We start from the raw sequence: 16,008 nt of genomic DNA on the forward strand, positions 1-16,008 counted from the left end.
TGTTTCGTTCAATAAAATCTATGCTTCAGTTATTTAGTTTAGATGTGAAATTTAAAAAAGATTGCTTTGTTCATAATTCACGAATAATTTAAAAAATTCATATATAACACTATATTTTCAGGAAACTATTACCTCGTTCGTTAAGCTATGTTAATTAACATGATGATATTTAAGCAGTTTAAAAATAATTTGATGCTTTAATAGTTAAACACCTTGATTAATTTGATTTCTTGATTGCTTTGCTCATGAGTGCTTTAAAAATAATTACATAAACTTAATATCACCATCTAATTTTACATATACATGATTTTTTGTGGAATTCGGAAATTTTTCCATACTGCAAACATGTGGTTAACACTTTCCCGTACTATACGTGAATGTTCATATGGAAAAAGAATGGATTATACTCATAATGATATGCCATCTGAATTAAGAACTTTATTAGTAGCAAAGACCTGTGCATATTGATATTCTCTTTAGAATGCCTGTAAGAGATTTTCACCCGTTAAAGCTGTGTCTTTCATGAAGACTTTAGAATTTTAATCATACAGCTTGGGAGTTGCAATATTTACCTTGTAATTTACGCACAGATTTTGGGCAATTTCTTTAACTTTTTAATTAAAATTCAACCCTTTTAAATTAATTTCAAACTTTATAATTATGAAAAAAAAAATTAAGTGTACTCAAAAATAACACAAATTAATATAAAATTGTGTTCGAAATAAAGAGAACCTGTGAAATCTTGCCATGAATGTGTTTCTGACTGCTCAAACAACGACGGCAAAAAACGATATTCACGAGGATTTTGGGGTACAAACTTAATCAAATCTATTCAAAAGCAACTGTAGCTGAGTATTCGTCAGACGCCGCAACTAAAATTGGTTCAAAGTGCCCGCACCCGAAGAAGTCGTGCTGTAAGTCAGGTGTTTGGCACAACCCGTGATCTGTCTGTCTTGAAAGTATGATCTCATATTTTGGTAGATATAATTATCACACATGGCTGAACATAGCGACCAGAGGGCGCCTTACCCCCAGAGAGTGTCGAAAGCGCCCTCGAAGTGCACGAACAGCACCAAGACATACTTGTTGGAATCCTGGATGTATCTCAGAAGAGAGATTATAGCCGCTGGCTATAGTTTGGCAAAAAACCCCTCAAAAAACTCAAACTATATTACGGCCACCCGTAGTTTCTTATATATACCAATTTATGTATTATGTCTGTAAATTGCGTGTGTTCTAGGGTCGATTTGCTTGTTTTACTGCACGAAAAAAACCCCCAGTTTCTTGGGAAAAAACCTTGCTATCTACGCCTGAGACGGACGAACTCAGCCACAGAGTGAAAAAGCCCATTAAAGTTTCTCGCGTCATCGATGGGATTCGAACGCGGGCCTTTTCCACCAGGCGTGGGGAAGACGGTGACAATATCACTGTGCTACCCACGCAGGCTATAGTTTTGCAGGTGGCAGGTCATATTTCCCGGCACATGGATGACTGGGCCCAGGGTTTTCTCATCAGAACTTCGCCCAAAGCATGACACTGCCACCGGCTTGTTTTAGTTCCATGGTGCATCCAGGCACCACTTCCTCAGGTAAACGACGCACACGTACCCGGCCGTCCACATGGTGCAACAAGAAACGTGATGCACCGGCCAGACGATCTTCTTCCAATCACTCAAGGTCCAATTTCGATGCTCGGGTGTCCATTATAGGCGCTGTCGCCGCTCAACCGTGGTTAGCATTGACACTGCGAGTGGGCTGCGGCTACACAGCACCATTTTCAGCAGGGTTCGATGTACCGTGTGTCACAACACACGGTACATCGAACACACAAAGTACATTGGAATGCTGGTGTACACAGAACACCAACATTCCAATTCCCGGCGAATTGCGCCACAGTCGCCCCACTGTTGCCACGTATCATTCGCTCAGCTCGAGCATCGATGAGAGGCGGTCGTCCAACAATTCGCCGGCGGTTCGTGGGTTTTTCCTCCTTGGACCAATTTCGATAGGACTGACCATGGCTGACCGTGAGCATCCCACCAGCCATGACGTTTCGGATATGCTCTTGTCTGCGCGGCAGCACAACGATAGAGTCACCGTCCTCCCAACACTGGATGGAAAAGGCCTGGGTTCGAATCCCGTCGGTGACGTGAGGAACTTTAATGGGCTTTTATCACTCTGTGGTGAGTTATTTGGTCTTAGGCGTAGATAGAAAGATTTTTCGTCCAGGAAACAGACAAATCAACCACAGAAAACGCGCAATTAACAGACTTAAGACATACAGCACGGCAGTGAAATTAATTATTTGGGTGGCCTAAAAATAATAGTTTGGTTTTTTTTTTTTTTTTTTTTTAGTTTGGATATGCTCTTACCCAGTCGTCTGGCCATTACAATTTGACCTTTGTCAAACTCGCTCAAGTCCATAGTGACATAGAGTTTTTTGACAGGCGGCACCGGTGCTTTCGCACAACTCCGCATTTGAATCTCTTGTGAAGTAAGACAGTACTGTCAAGGCCAAATAGCATATGTTAGTGTATGTTCATGTTTGCTTAGTGCGGGTTATGTTGTTCATCTGGCCGCTTAGCCTAGGGTCTGTGGAACACCACAGACTGCTAGTTACCGTCACTGGCACTGGGAGCTGGACCAGGTAAGTGGGAAGAGAACTCTGGCTGGCCGACCCTGGGATTAGCCTGAGCTTCCCGAAGGGCCAAAAAAAAAAAAAAAATAAATAAATAAAAAAATAAATAAATAATAAATAAATAAATAAATAAAGTTAAATAAATAAATAAAAAAAAAATAAATAAAGTTAAATAAATAAAAAAAATAAATAAATAAAAAAATATATATATATATATATTTTTTTTTGAAATAGGAGAAGGGGTGAGATGTTGAGGAGAAGAAAGAAAGTAAGCAGAAGAAAGAGGGCGAGGTAGGTGGGCCACCCCAAAGGGGAGCCCACCCTACCTCAGGAAGAAGAGAAAAGATTGTGAGGTCAAGTGACCCACAAAGTCAGGTTGCCTAATAGCACGACCCTGCATTTGATAAGTCAAATGCCAGTCCCCACTCCCAGAGGAGTATTTATGTGAGTTCCTACACAAGTAGGAAAATCAGTATTGTCCTACACCTCGAAGAGAAGAGGTGCCAGCAAGTGAGTGGGTCCCACATTGGGAAAGAACCCAGTGTCAGCAATTTAATCTTCTTCAGCCAAGGGTGACTTGTAGGCAATGAGCCATGTCCCACACTGGGTAGAGGACTTCGATAATCTCTCTTAGGGGATGAGAGGAGGCAAATGGATTCATGAAGCTCAAGGGTTGCTTGGAGTTCTTGTGTCTACTGTAGAAAAATCCCTTTTTGGGTTGGTGGGTTTGTCAGATAGCTTCCTTTGTGAATGTCGAGAGATTCCTGTTAGGTCAGGATAAAGGTCAATATCCTGTTGGTGTTTTCTTTGATTCCATTCAGTATATGTTCTGTGAATTGAGTTTTGGGTTCATTATAAGATGGGGGTGCACTGAACAGTTTGTTGTAGGTGAATTTGACGCATTTCAAATACAGTCTCGGCAAAAGTAGTGAAGGCTTTGTAGTTCTCTACTTAATTGACGAAATGGTTTCGTCAATTAAGTAGAGATGTTCCTGCCCACTGGGTATATTTCCAGTTCTGGTAATTAGGAGACTTCTGGGTAAATCATAAAGAGGGCAATTATAGATGAGGTGAATCCAGTCTTCACCTTAATCTTCTTCAGCTAAGACCAGTGAGGAAGAACGAGACTGAAGGTCTGGTGAGTACCACGGAGGAGGTTTTGGTGCAGTTATCATAACTTGTGGAAGAAATGTTTTAGTTGTTTCACCTTTGGCTGTTTGCTCCCAAGATCTTTGCCAATGCTGGAAGTGCTTAGAGTAAATCTGTTTCATTTCGTTTTTTGGATCGTTAGCTAGATCGAGTGTTATATCCAGAATGGTGATGGGAATTCCTCTCTTTATGCGGTATGCAAGGCCGCGACGAATAACCTCCAGATCCAGAGGAAGAGTACCTGCTAAGACCTGCAGGGCAGGATTACTGACTGTGCGACAAGCTCTAGTCACGGTGAGTAGGATATTGCGTTGAATTGAATGCAGCTTTTCTTTATTACGTGCAATGATGGCACAAGGGAACCATACGGCTGCACGATATCACACAGGTGGTAAGAGGATGGTTTTGTAAAGTAGCATGAGAGTCCTTCTATTCAAACCCCAGTCTGCTCTGCTAATTCTTACGATCATAGCAGTATAACGACGTATTTTGTTGGAGAGGTAATTAAGATGAGGTAAGAATGTTAATCGGGAGTCGAAGGTTACTCCTAGATATTTTAGTTCTGTTTCTCGCTCGCTCAAGTCCACTGTATTTCCCATCTAAGAACAAGAGTAACACTGATTAACGGAGCTCAGTACCAGGTGTTTTTTTAAACCGCGTCCAGACCCGCGCATGCGCCGTAGTTCACCTGCAATTGCTTCGATTTGCATAACGACTCGCTGGTCATAAGGTTTTTTGTCTCATCGGTGTATATATATAGCACAGAAGGCAAAATTCACATTATAGAAGACTACTATAAAGTATTATACACAGGTGTGCAAAATTTAAGGACCAGTCAGGTTTCACCTGTAGCTTCTCATAGGAGTCGGCTGGATATGGGAAAAAGCATACGAAAGGAAAGGAAACTCGTGACGTACAGAAATGATGAAGGAAACAACACCGACACAACAACGGAAACAAAACAGTAGAGAGTGACTTTATTCAAAAATGGTAACTCAGCACTGGCTGTCATGATACAGATACAGATGCATCACTGTCAAAGATGGAACAAAGGGAGGAGGTGTTCCTCAGTAGAGATATGGCCACCCCTAATGTCGATGCAGGCTTTGCACCACCTGTCCATAATAAGAACAGTGTTGTTGATACGTTCTTGCGGTAACATAGTCCATTCTTCTGTCAGCGCCATCTTCAGCTGGTGAACATTTTCTGGTGGGTGGGGACATGCCGCTAGGCGTCTCTTCAGAGCGTCCCATATGTGTTCGATGGGATTTTGAATGGGTTGAACGAGAAGGCCAATCCATACGAACATTGTCTTCACTTTCCAAAAGCATATCAACAACTGCAGTGCGATGGGATATGGCGTTATCATCCATAAATAGAAATTCGAGGCCAATGGCACCTCGGAACAGATGCACCTGGGGAAGAATTATCTCAGTACTGAAGCGTGCCGGTCACAGTATCGCCTTCCAGTATCTGCAGTTGTGTAAGTTCAACTAATATAACGCCTCCCCAGACGAGAACACATCGACTACCATATCGATCCCTTTCAGTGATGTTTGCGGGGTGATATCGTATGCCAACCTCTCGCCAGATTAGCTGACGAACAGAATCGCTGTTGAGACTGAATCTGCTGTCATCAGTAAAGGGTACCTTAAGTATAGATTTTGTTGTTGCAATCTTTAGAAATTGTTTTGGTCCTTAGGTTTTGCACACCAATGTATAAGGAGCAAGAGAAAGATGCCAGCAATGTGAAGAAGATGGAGCACAACTTTGCAACAAATACAACACATACATTTTCTTCAATTCATGTTCTACCTCATCAGGAAGGATATCGAACATGCATCGAAGAAAATGAAGGATTAAAAAGCTCTAGATGAAGATGATGTTACTGTAGAGTTAAAGTTAAGAGGAAGAGACTTGACACAGAAACTGGCAAGACTTTACAAAATACATTAGGAAAGGTGTTACGCCCGAGGAGTGTAATAATGCAATCGTAATTATGCTGCAGAAAAAAGGGTACAAATCAGAAATGAGGATACCTTTATCGATAATATTAATAAATATTGAAAAACAGAATTGGCCCAGCCCTTTCCCCTGGTGGTTCCACTAATAACATTAGTCCAACGAGTGCAGTGCCCATTAATAACTACTCTCTGCCTTCTTCCAATTTTCTTCTCCCAATACGATTTCTCCAATTTCACAAAAATGATCCACCCACCTTGCTATTGTAATTTTATGAGGGCTGACATGGCATTTCGTACTGTTGTTATTTTTGTAATAGGGTTTTAGAGGTATCAGGATCTAAGTCCATATTGCCTCCATATACTGTCTGTAAATTTCGTTTGTTCTGAAGTTGATTTTTCAATGTGTTGGAAAAAAAATCCGAAATTTCGGGGAGAAAAAGAGTGTACCTCCGCCTGAATCCAACTAATTGTAAGTTGACAATTAGTTGGATTCAGTCCCCTGGGAATACTTGGATTAGTTCAACACCCCTGGGATTGTTTGGACAGTCCAACTAATCCTAGAGGAGGTACCCATAGACTGCAGATGTGCAAATATGACCCCAATTCACAAAGGAGGATCAAAGGGCGACAAAAAGTAATTACAGACCTGTTACTTTAACTTCTGTTCCAGGGAAATTAATGGAGGCACTTGTTAAAGAAGCACTGCAGGATCATCTAGACAAGAATTCAGTTATAACTCGGATACAGCATGGGTTGGTTAAGGGGAAGTCTTGTCTGACCAATTTGATTGGATACTATGATATGGTCACAAAACAACTGGATGCAGGGAATAACTTTGATATCGTATATTTGGATCTTAGAAAGGCTTTTGATACTGTTGCACATGGAAGACTGCTTCCAAAATTGGAGCAGTGCGGCATTGGAGGCAAATTGCTGCTATGGATAAAAGGATGGTTGAGTGCGAGAAGACAGAGAGTGGTAATCAATGGACACTGCTCATCGTGGACTAATATTATTAGTGGAGTCCCTCAGGGTTCAGTGTTGGGTCCATTGTTATTTTCTGTATTTATAAATGATATTGATGATGTTATATCAAGCTTAATGTCCAAGTTTGCAGACGATACGAAGATTGGCAGGGTTGTTAAGGACACTAATACTATGCTGCTGCAACAGGATCTAGAAAATTTGAGCAGTTGGGCTGAGAGGTGGCAAATGAAGTTTAACATTTACAAATGTAAAGTACTACATATGGGAAGCAGTAACCCCAGAGTGACGTATCAACTCTGTGGTATTACCCTGACAGTGTATCAACTCTGTGGTTCTACCCGGACAGTGTATCAACTCTGGTGCTACCCTGACAGTTGCAGAGAACGAAAAGGACCTGGGGTAATTGTGCAGAGAGATATGAAGTTTTCTGAGCAGTGCAGACGGGCTGCCAGACTAGCTCATGGTGTCTTGTCAATGATATACAGGAATTTTTCTGGCAGGGATAAGGAGGTGATTATCCCCTTGTATAAGGTAATGGTCAGGCCACACCTTGAGTACTGTATACAGGTCTGGGGGCATCATTTTAAGAAGGATGTAGAGATGTAGATGCAGAGAAGGGCAACAAGATTAGTGAATGGAAAAAAGGGTTGCTCTTACGAAGAAAGGCTTAAATTTTGCAAATTATAGTGTGTGGAGACTAGGCACCTATGAGGTGATCTGATTGAGGTGTATAAAGCTTTGAATGGTTTGAGCATGCTCAAATGGGATTTGAGCATGCTCAAATCCCATTTGAGCTGATGGGACGCTGATGGGATTCTTCCTCTTGCTCAGAATAATCACCTGAGAGTGCATAAATTCAAATTGAGGAAAGACAGATGTAGGATAGATGTGCGGAAATTTTCCTTTAGCCAGCGGGTATTCGGTTGGTGGAACAGACTTCCTTCCTTTGTTGTGGAAGTCGATAGCCTAAATAAATTTAAGGCTGAGCTGGACAGGTATTTGGAATGAACGGAGGTGTGAAAAGGGAGCCTTTTTTTTGTTTTTTTTTGGCTGATGCTGCATAAGCTTGCTGTCTTGCATCATATGCCTCTCATAATGCTAATGCTAATGCTAATTCAGTCGCGTTGCGAAAAAGGCCCATAAAAATTCCTCCCTTCATCGACGACACTCGAATCAAGTATTTCCAGTCTGTGCGGGAAGGACGACGACCGTATCAACTGTGCTACAAACGATAGCCCCCCCCCATATCGCTCACAGAAGTATTTATTTCTTTGCATATTCACCCGTAACACATAAAAGTTATTATGCTGCAAATAATGGTTTCATATGTGTATTGTTATTACTGATTTATGTTGTTCAGCTATTTCTAAAACTTTAGCTGCGTGTATAAAGACAAAAGACAAACAACCTGAAAAATGGGGTGATGCAATATTTTGAGCACCACTGTACAAACAGATGAGTTATTTCTCGGGTTTTCTTCATATGACACTTTACCTTGCAATTACCAATGCTAAATCTCAATTGTCAGTTCTGGACACATTTTGCGTAATATTTCGTGTTGTTTTAGTAGTACTCTTTGATTTCTGTCCTTAACCAATTTGCCATTTAATATTAAAGTATTTAATTCTGTTAGGTAATTTAATATTAATTTATATTAATATTGAATTAAGATGCACTTGTGACAGAGGAGCAATCTTTCATAGCCAGTAGTCCGGTGTTTCACCTGGATCTCAAAACAGAATATTAGTGCGCTGTGTACTTTGTAATCAGCGCTTACTCGTAAGCATAATGGCAGTAACGCAGTGTGAGTTAGTTTTATGAATTATAAATCTCTGAGTCTTTTATTATTAATTTAATTTTACACGTTTTACTGAATATACTTTTATTATATAACATAAAAATAGTAAAAAATTTAACAAGCTATTTTAAAAAAGCTCAAGTTTACAGGCAACTTGAAACGAAACTTCATTTCATAATAAAATATTCCTCTTTGCTTTAGTCAATCGAATGGTTTGCATACTGTTGGAATTTTAGTCTATCACTTTTGTATGGTAACAGACCTTTTTGGTACAAAAGTACATGTAGTTCTTTTCGTATTTTTTATGATAAAAAAGAAAAGAAAAAGGAAATAGGTACACCTTCCTACTATCCTTAAATCTTGCGATTCTAATTCCTGTTACCTTTGCAGTAGTGCAGTGGTTATGAACACTGCCCTTTCATGCTGCATGTAAGAGACCTGGGTTTGAATCCTGACTTCAAAAGCCCTTTGATATAATTTCCAACTTAGCTGTTCTCTGGTAGGGGCTATATCAGTAAACTGTTGAAAACTGACTGTAACCTTAGCTGCCTTAGAGAAAAACAAACATGTATTTAACCCCATGGGCTTACATCTGTTGAGTATGGGCTTGGCACACCCAGGGTCATCATTATGGATTCATCATTATTCTCTTTCTTGGTGATTTCTTTCTGCTTTTGACTTGTTTTCTCTCACTCACTCAAGGTAACCCAGAAATTTTGTTTTTTGGCTGGTGCAGCAAAAGCCTGAGCTTCCCCGCACCATATGGCTAATAATAGTAATATCCTCATTGTATTATTGAAATTGAATCCAGAAGGGTTAGGGGAAAGATGAGGAGAGCTGAAATTTGAGACTAAATCTTTGCATACTATATATGAGAAAATGATTACATACAGTTAATTGCAATACATAAAATATTCAGATTAACAATAACTAAGAAATTTGGTGTTTGAATTGGATCAGTGTGCATCTGGGGAAAGTTACCACTATGGATAAAAGAATGGTTAAGTGGTAGAAGACAAAGATTACTTGAAAGCTGTTGCTCTTCATGGACTAATGTTATTAGTGGTTGTCTCCCTAAGGCCTGGTGTTGGATCCTTTATAGTCCAATTTGGATCTAAAAAGATAAATCATATATATTATTCAAAAAGTGCCAACCAGGAATTGAGTCTATGATATTAACCAGAATTTAATGAATTTTATTAGATTAAATCCTAGTTTTATTAATTTTAAATACAAAGTTAAGTAATTGATGCATTTGCCATTGACTTACTGATATTATAAATCAGGATATTAAAAGCAGAGAGATAACAGTTGAACTAGTAGTGCAATGGATAAAAGAGTTTCATGTGTTTTTTCTTTATGATTTATGTAATGAACAGATATAGATGTTTTTTTTTCCTTCTAACTATTCCTTGATTCTTCTGAAAGAAAAATTGAACAGAGGAACAATGTGATATAAAAAACAGATAAATTAAAAAAAAATCATGCCGATATGAAGGTGATTTATTAATTAAATAAACTAATCACCGAATGTTGAAGTGGAACCTTATTTTTGATCTTTATAACTAACAGACAAGTTGATCATATACACGGACATAGTTCTAGCTAAAGTAATAACAACTGCTTTGCATATATGTTGCAGGAGTATACTGAATGTACACTGAGTGGACTGAAATCATGGGATACTTACCTAGTACTGGGGAGGCCTACCTTTCGCCTGGATAAGGGCAGTCACACGGTGAGGCATTGAGTCCACTAGTTCACAAAAGCATTCCACAGCTATTTCCATCCATGCTTGCTGAGCCACTGTCCACAATTCCATCGCATTCCTGGGTGGAGGATCCAAAGCTCATACGGACCTTTCCACAGCATCCCAAAGATGCTCCACAGGGTTCATGTCCAGTGAACAGGGAGGCCGTTCCATGGTAGTAAAATCTGCATAATGCTCATCAAACCTTGTTCTATCACTGTGGCTCTGTGGGAAGGTGCATTGCCCTGTGCACAATGACCATGAATCGATGCAGATGGTCTGCAAGGATGGACACGTAACCTGGACTGTTCAGAGATGAATCTAGATAGTAGTAGTAGCATGTGATGCAAGAAAGCAAATGTATGAGCTTATGCAGCATCAGCCAAAAAAAAAAAAAAATCACACCATTCCCTCCAAATGCCTGTCCAGTTCCTCCTTAAATTTATTCAACCTATCAACTTCCACAACGACAGATGGAAGTTTGTTCCAGCAATTAACCAACCGCTGGCTAAAGGCAAATTTCCGCACATCCAATCTACATCTGTCTTTTCTTAATTTGAATTTATGCCCCCTTAGGTTCGTAATCTGAACAAGTGGAAGGATCCCATCAGAATTCAGCGTGCTGAACCCATTCAAGGCCTTATACACCTCAATCAGATCACTTTGCAGGTGCCTAGTCTCCAGCCACTGCAATTTGCAGAACTTAAGCCTCTCTTGGTAAGAGGATCCCTTCATTCCCCTCAAGCAAATCTACATCCTTCCTAAAATGAGGCTTCCGGACCTGTACGCAGTACTCAAGGCACGGCCTGACCATTGCCTTATACAGAGGGACAATCACCTCCTTCTCCCTGCTAGCAGAATTCCTATATATCATTGACAAAACCCCATGACCTGCCCTGACAGCCTGTCTGCATTGCTCAGAAAACTTCATATCTGACTGCACAATTACTCCTGGGTGTTTTATTTTCTACCACCTTAAGTGTAGTACCACACAGTTGGTAGGTTTCTCTGGTGTTACTTCTACCCATATGTAGTACTTTGCATTTGTCAAGGTTAAACTTCAGTTGCCACTTCTTAGCCCATCTGCCCAAATTATCTAGATCCTGTTGCAGTAGCACACTGCCATTACTGTCATTAACAACCCTGCCAACCTTTGTATCATCTGCAAACTTCGACACTAAGCCTGATATACCTTCATCAGTATCATTGATAAATATACAAAACAGTGGACCCAAAACCGAATCCTGTGGGACTCCACTAATAACATTAGTCCACGAAGAGCAGCACCCATTAATTACCACCCTCTGTCTTCTCTCACTTAACCATCCTTTTATCCATTGTAGCAACTTACCCTTAATACCATTCTGCTCCAATTTGTACAATAGTCTTCCATGCGCAACAGTGTCAAAAGCTTTCCTGAAATCCAAATATATGATATCAAAATTATTTTTTGCATCCAGTTCCTTTGTAACCACATCATAATATCCTATCAAATTTGTCAGACAAGACTTTCCCTTAACAAACCTATGCTGTGTCTGAATTATTGCTGCAGTCTTGTCTACATGATCTTGCAATGCATGACTGCAGCAATAATTCAGACACAGCATGGGGTACCAGGGGTCCCAATGTGTGCCAGTTCAACATGTCCCAGACCATTATCGATCATCCACCTAACAGAACAGTTCTTTGTTGACATGACAGGTGTATAGCTTTGTGCGGTTTCCGCCAGATATGCACCCTTCTGTCTGCTTGAAATAACTGGAAACAGGACTTATCAGACCAGGAGACCCTTGTAGGGTCTCCAGGTCCAATTGGAGGGTCTTGAATCATCCAAGGTCCAGTGCCAGTGTTCTTTCACCCAGTTGAGGCTTAGAGCCCTGTATCGTGGTGTTAGCAATGAGACTGGTGGGTTGTCAGCTCCCATAACCTATTGCAGTTAATGATCACCTGATGTCTTGGTCGAGATGTTTCTGGCACTTCCCTTGTTTAAGTGAGCGGTGATTTGTGCCACTGTCACTCTCCGGTTGGCTGAAACAATGCGAGACAGATGTTGACAGCCACGTTCATTCACCTTTCTCCACCCACAGCACTGTCTACAATGAGAATTTATTCTGGAAATGGCTTATTTCCTATACACTCTTGATACTGTTGAATGGGGATAGTGCAATTTATGTACCACCTTCCCGATAGAGTGACCTATGTGTCGGGCATCTACTATCATCCCTCTTTTGATGTTAATTATCTCAACGTTTATCCATACTGTTGGCCGAGTGGTCAGGAGCGGGAGTGCAGTAGCACACACTCTTTGAGTAGACCGGGGTTCAAGCCCCTGACTGCTGAATACGGTCGATTTGCCAACCCACACTGGACCAGCGTGGCAGATTATGGTCCATTTCCCTCAGCATGAATTGTTGAGGAGGCTTCCATCCTGCAGTGGGTTGATAATGGCTGCACTTTACCTTTTATCCATACTGACATCGAATTACCGTCTACATGAATGCATGGATGCAGTGTACCTGTATACCTACCAAGCAATGGCCTCGTCCACTATTGAGAGGGATGACAGCGTTGTGTTGCCGAGGAACCAGGTATCCCATGAATTCTGTCCTTTCAGTTTATAATCATAGTACTAACTCTTAATATTTATAAATATTCCTTCCCAAATATTTTTGAATATAGTTGACTTTAAAAATGCTTATTACCAAATTAAATCATCACAAGGCAGTACTTTAAATCTTGCCTGGTGGTATGTCAGGTTAGGTAACTAATTAAAATGATATTATAATGGTGCAGGTATTTCTAGTTGGATGTCTGAATTTGTGGATGTTACTAAGGTGGACAGTAGGATTGATCTGAAATGTTTTAGTGCCCAAGGTGAGAAGGAATTTCTGTGTACCTTCAAGTGGGAAAAAAAATTTAAAAAAATTAAAAAGTATTTATTAATATATTTATTTTTGAATTTGATAATCATAGTGATAATTAAAAAAAAAATGACTGAAAGTTTGCAACTGTATCATTTTCAGTTGATATTACTAATGAATTTCATCCTGCCTGGGTCAGTGACAATCTGACAACTGTTGCAATTGATCTTTCATCAATTGCAACAGTTAATAGAATTATTCACAATTCTAATCTCAACGAGGTCCATTTCCACTTGCAGTCTGCCAAACCCCATGTTTTTTCTGACAGAATCTCAGTTATCGGTTGATTCAACTACTGCTCATCTCAGATGCCCAAATTATTCGCTTTATGATTCCTTTTGCCTCAAAGGTGGTACTTGTGCATATGTCCGATCTGATATTCCCTGTCAGAGACTTGGCAATTTTGAATCTCCTCTCTTTGATCTTCTCTGGCTTAAAATCTCTCTACCTCATTGTGTCAAATTCATCTGTTGTCTCTACTGTAATCACTTGGAGCTCTTTGACTTCCTCTCTTTGCAACTTGACTTTCTCCAGTCCAACTTTCCTAACAGTGAGGTAATTTTCCTTGGTGATTTTAATGTTCACAACTCCAGCTGGCTTCCATTTTCTAGTTGCACCGACCCAGCAGGTCGAGATGCTGAGGCTTTTGCAATTACTAATGACCTAGCACAGATTGTTCATTTACCTACAAGAATGCCAGACAATCCTAATCATACAGCCAATATGCTCGATCTTTTTCTCACAAATAATCCTTCTAAGAATGCGGTCGAAGTGAGCGGTCCTTTAGGCACTTCAGATCACAACTTGGTGATTGTCTCTTCTCCAATGGAACCTTTATCTCATGGCTATTTGCAACCTTGTGTTGTTTGGCATTACAAGAATGCAAAATGGGATGACCTGCGAGACTTCTTTTCTTTTTTTCCTTGGTCGGATTACTGTTTCAAAACTTCTGATGTCAACGTTTGCTCAGATCGTGTCAGTGAAATTATTCTATCAGGAATGGAATCCTTTATACCACACTCAACTTTAAAATCTTGTCCTTTATCTAAACCTTGGTTTTCCAACAAATGTGCTAAGGCTGTTCAAGAGAAGAATGTTGTATATCGTAATTGGCCTGTTTCTAATTCTTCAGTGTCATTTTCTGCCTACACCAAAGCTTGCAACAATTGTAAAGCAGTTATTAATCAGTCCAAACTAGAGTTTGAACAGGCTAAGAGTAGAAAACTTGCTTCTTGTCCTAATGGTAGCCGAGCATTCTGGTCTCTTGCCAAAGCTATTGGCTGCAACTTTTGCCCATCTCTGCTCCCACCTCTGTCCAAACCAGATAGTTCTGTTGTCACTTCAGCCAAGGTTAAAGCTGACCTGCTAGCATCCCATTTTTCTTCCAGCTCATGTATTAATGATCTTGGTAAAACACCTCCCACCATTCCCAACATGCTCCATTCAATGCCTCCTGTGGTCTTTCATCAAAAGGATATCAGAAGGATTTTGATGAATCTTGATGCTAAGAAAGCTCCAGGTCCTGATGGTATTTCTCCACTTGTTCTCAAAACCTGTACTCCTGAACTTACTCCTATTCTTTGCTGTCTTTTTTCACTTTCTTATTTCAAAGGTGTTTTTCCTTCTGCTTGGAAATTTGCTCATATCCAGCCAGTTCCTAAAAAAGGGTGTCAAATCCCTCCCATCCAATTATCGTCCCATTGCAATTACTTCTACTCTTTCTAAAGTAATGGAGAAATCAATTAATCGCCAACTCTTAAACTACCTAGAAACCTTCCGTCTGATCAACGATTGCCAGTATGGATTCCATCAGTGTCGATCCACTGGTGATATTCTGGCTTATGTTACCCATTTATGGACTAATTCAATGGAAAGGTTTGGTGAAACACAAATAGTTGCTCTTGACATCTCAAAGGCCTTTGATCGTGTTGGGCATATAGGTCTTCTAAACAAGCTTCCATCTTATGGTTTGCCAACTGTTTTTAGTAATTGGTTATCCAGTTTTCTCTCTGATCGCTCACTGAGGGTGATGGTAGATGGCTCTCTGTCTTCTAACTTCTCCACTAATGCCGGTGTCCCCCAAGGTTCAGTTTTTCCCCCACTCTTTTCCTCTTGTATATTAATGACCTTCTTCCATAGACTGGAAATCCTATCCATAGTTTTGCCGATGATAGCACATTGCATTCCACTTTCCAATTTGAGGAAACCTTATCCTGCTCAATCAGCTTCAACTTTTCGAAAATCTGCTACCAATTCCTTAAATGCCGATCTTCAGGTAATTCTCCAGTGGGGCGAAGACAACTTAGTTGATTTCAGCCCTTCTAAAACTCAGTCTTGTCTGATATCTTGCAAAAAGGATTCTTCTGCTCCTATGCTTATCTTTAGTGACACTCCGATTTCTAGGCAAAATGATATATCTCTTTTGGGGATTACCCTGACTTCTAATCTCTCTTGGCACAAGCACATTACAAATATTGCTTCCTCTGCATCTAAAAAACTTGGTTTTCTCTTTCCCTCTCGCCTTTACTTTTCTTCCAAACAGCTGCTCACTCTGTATAAATCGCAAATCCGCCCTGCCATGGAATATTGTTCCCACATCTGGGGTGGTGCCCCCAAAACCTCTCTCAGGCTTCTTGATTCCATTCAGAAGAGGGCAGTTAGATTAATTAATGATTCATCTCTAACTGAGTCTCTCCACTCGCTTTCTCATAGATATACTGTTTCTGCTGCATGCCTCTTCTACAGATACTTCCATGGGCACTGTTCTTCTGAATTGGCTTCTATAATTCCCGCTCTCTCTTT

At 40.3% G+C, this 16,008-nt stretch overlaps 1 protein-coding gene across 1 annotated transcript in view; it reads left to right on the plus strand.

The window, feature by feature from the left end:
* Nucleotides 1-13,084: 13,084 nt before the first annotated feature.
* LOC150078371 (uncharacterized) overlaps nucleotides 13,085-16,008 on the plus strand; it is a 313,332-nt gene continuing 310,408 nt past the window's right edge. Inside the window, exon 1 of the mRNA XM_090384546.1 lies at nucleotides 13,085-13,159. Coding sequence (XP_090240672.1) covers nucleotides 13,093-13,159 — 67 coding nt within the window. The 5' untranslated portion in view covers nucleotides 13,085-13,092. The remainder of the gene's footprint in view (nucleotides 13,160-16,008) is intronic.

The sequence above is a fragment of the Mastigoproctus giganteus genome, chromosome 11 (genome assembly GCF_048544385.1).
Source record: "Mastigoproctus giganteus isolate SK-2022 chromosome 11, ASM4854438v1, whole genome shotgun sequence".
Classification (NCBI taxonomy): domain Eukaryota; kingdom Metazoa; phylum Arthropoda; class Arachnida; order Uropygi; family Thelyphonidae; genus Mastigoproctus; species Mastigoproctus giganteus.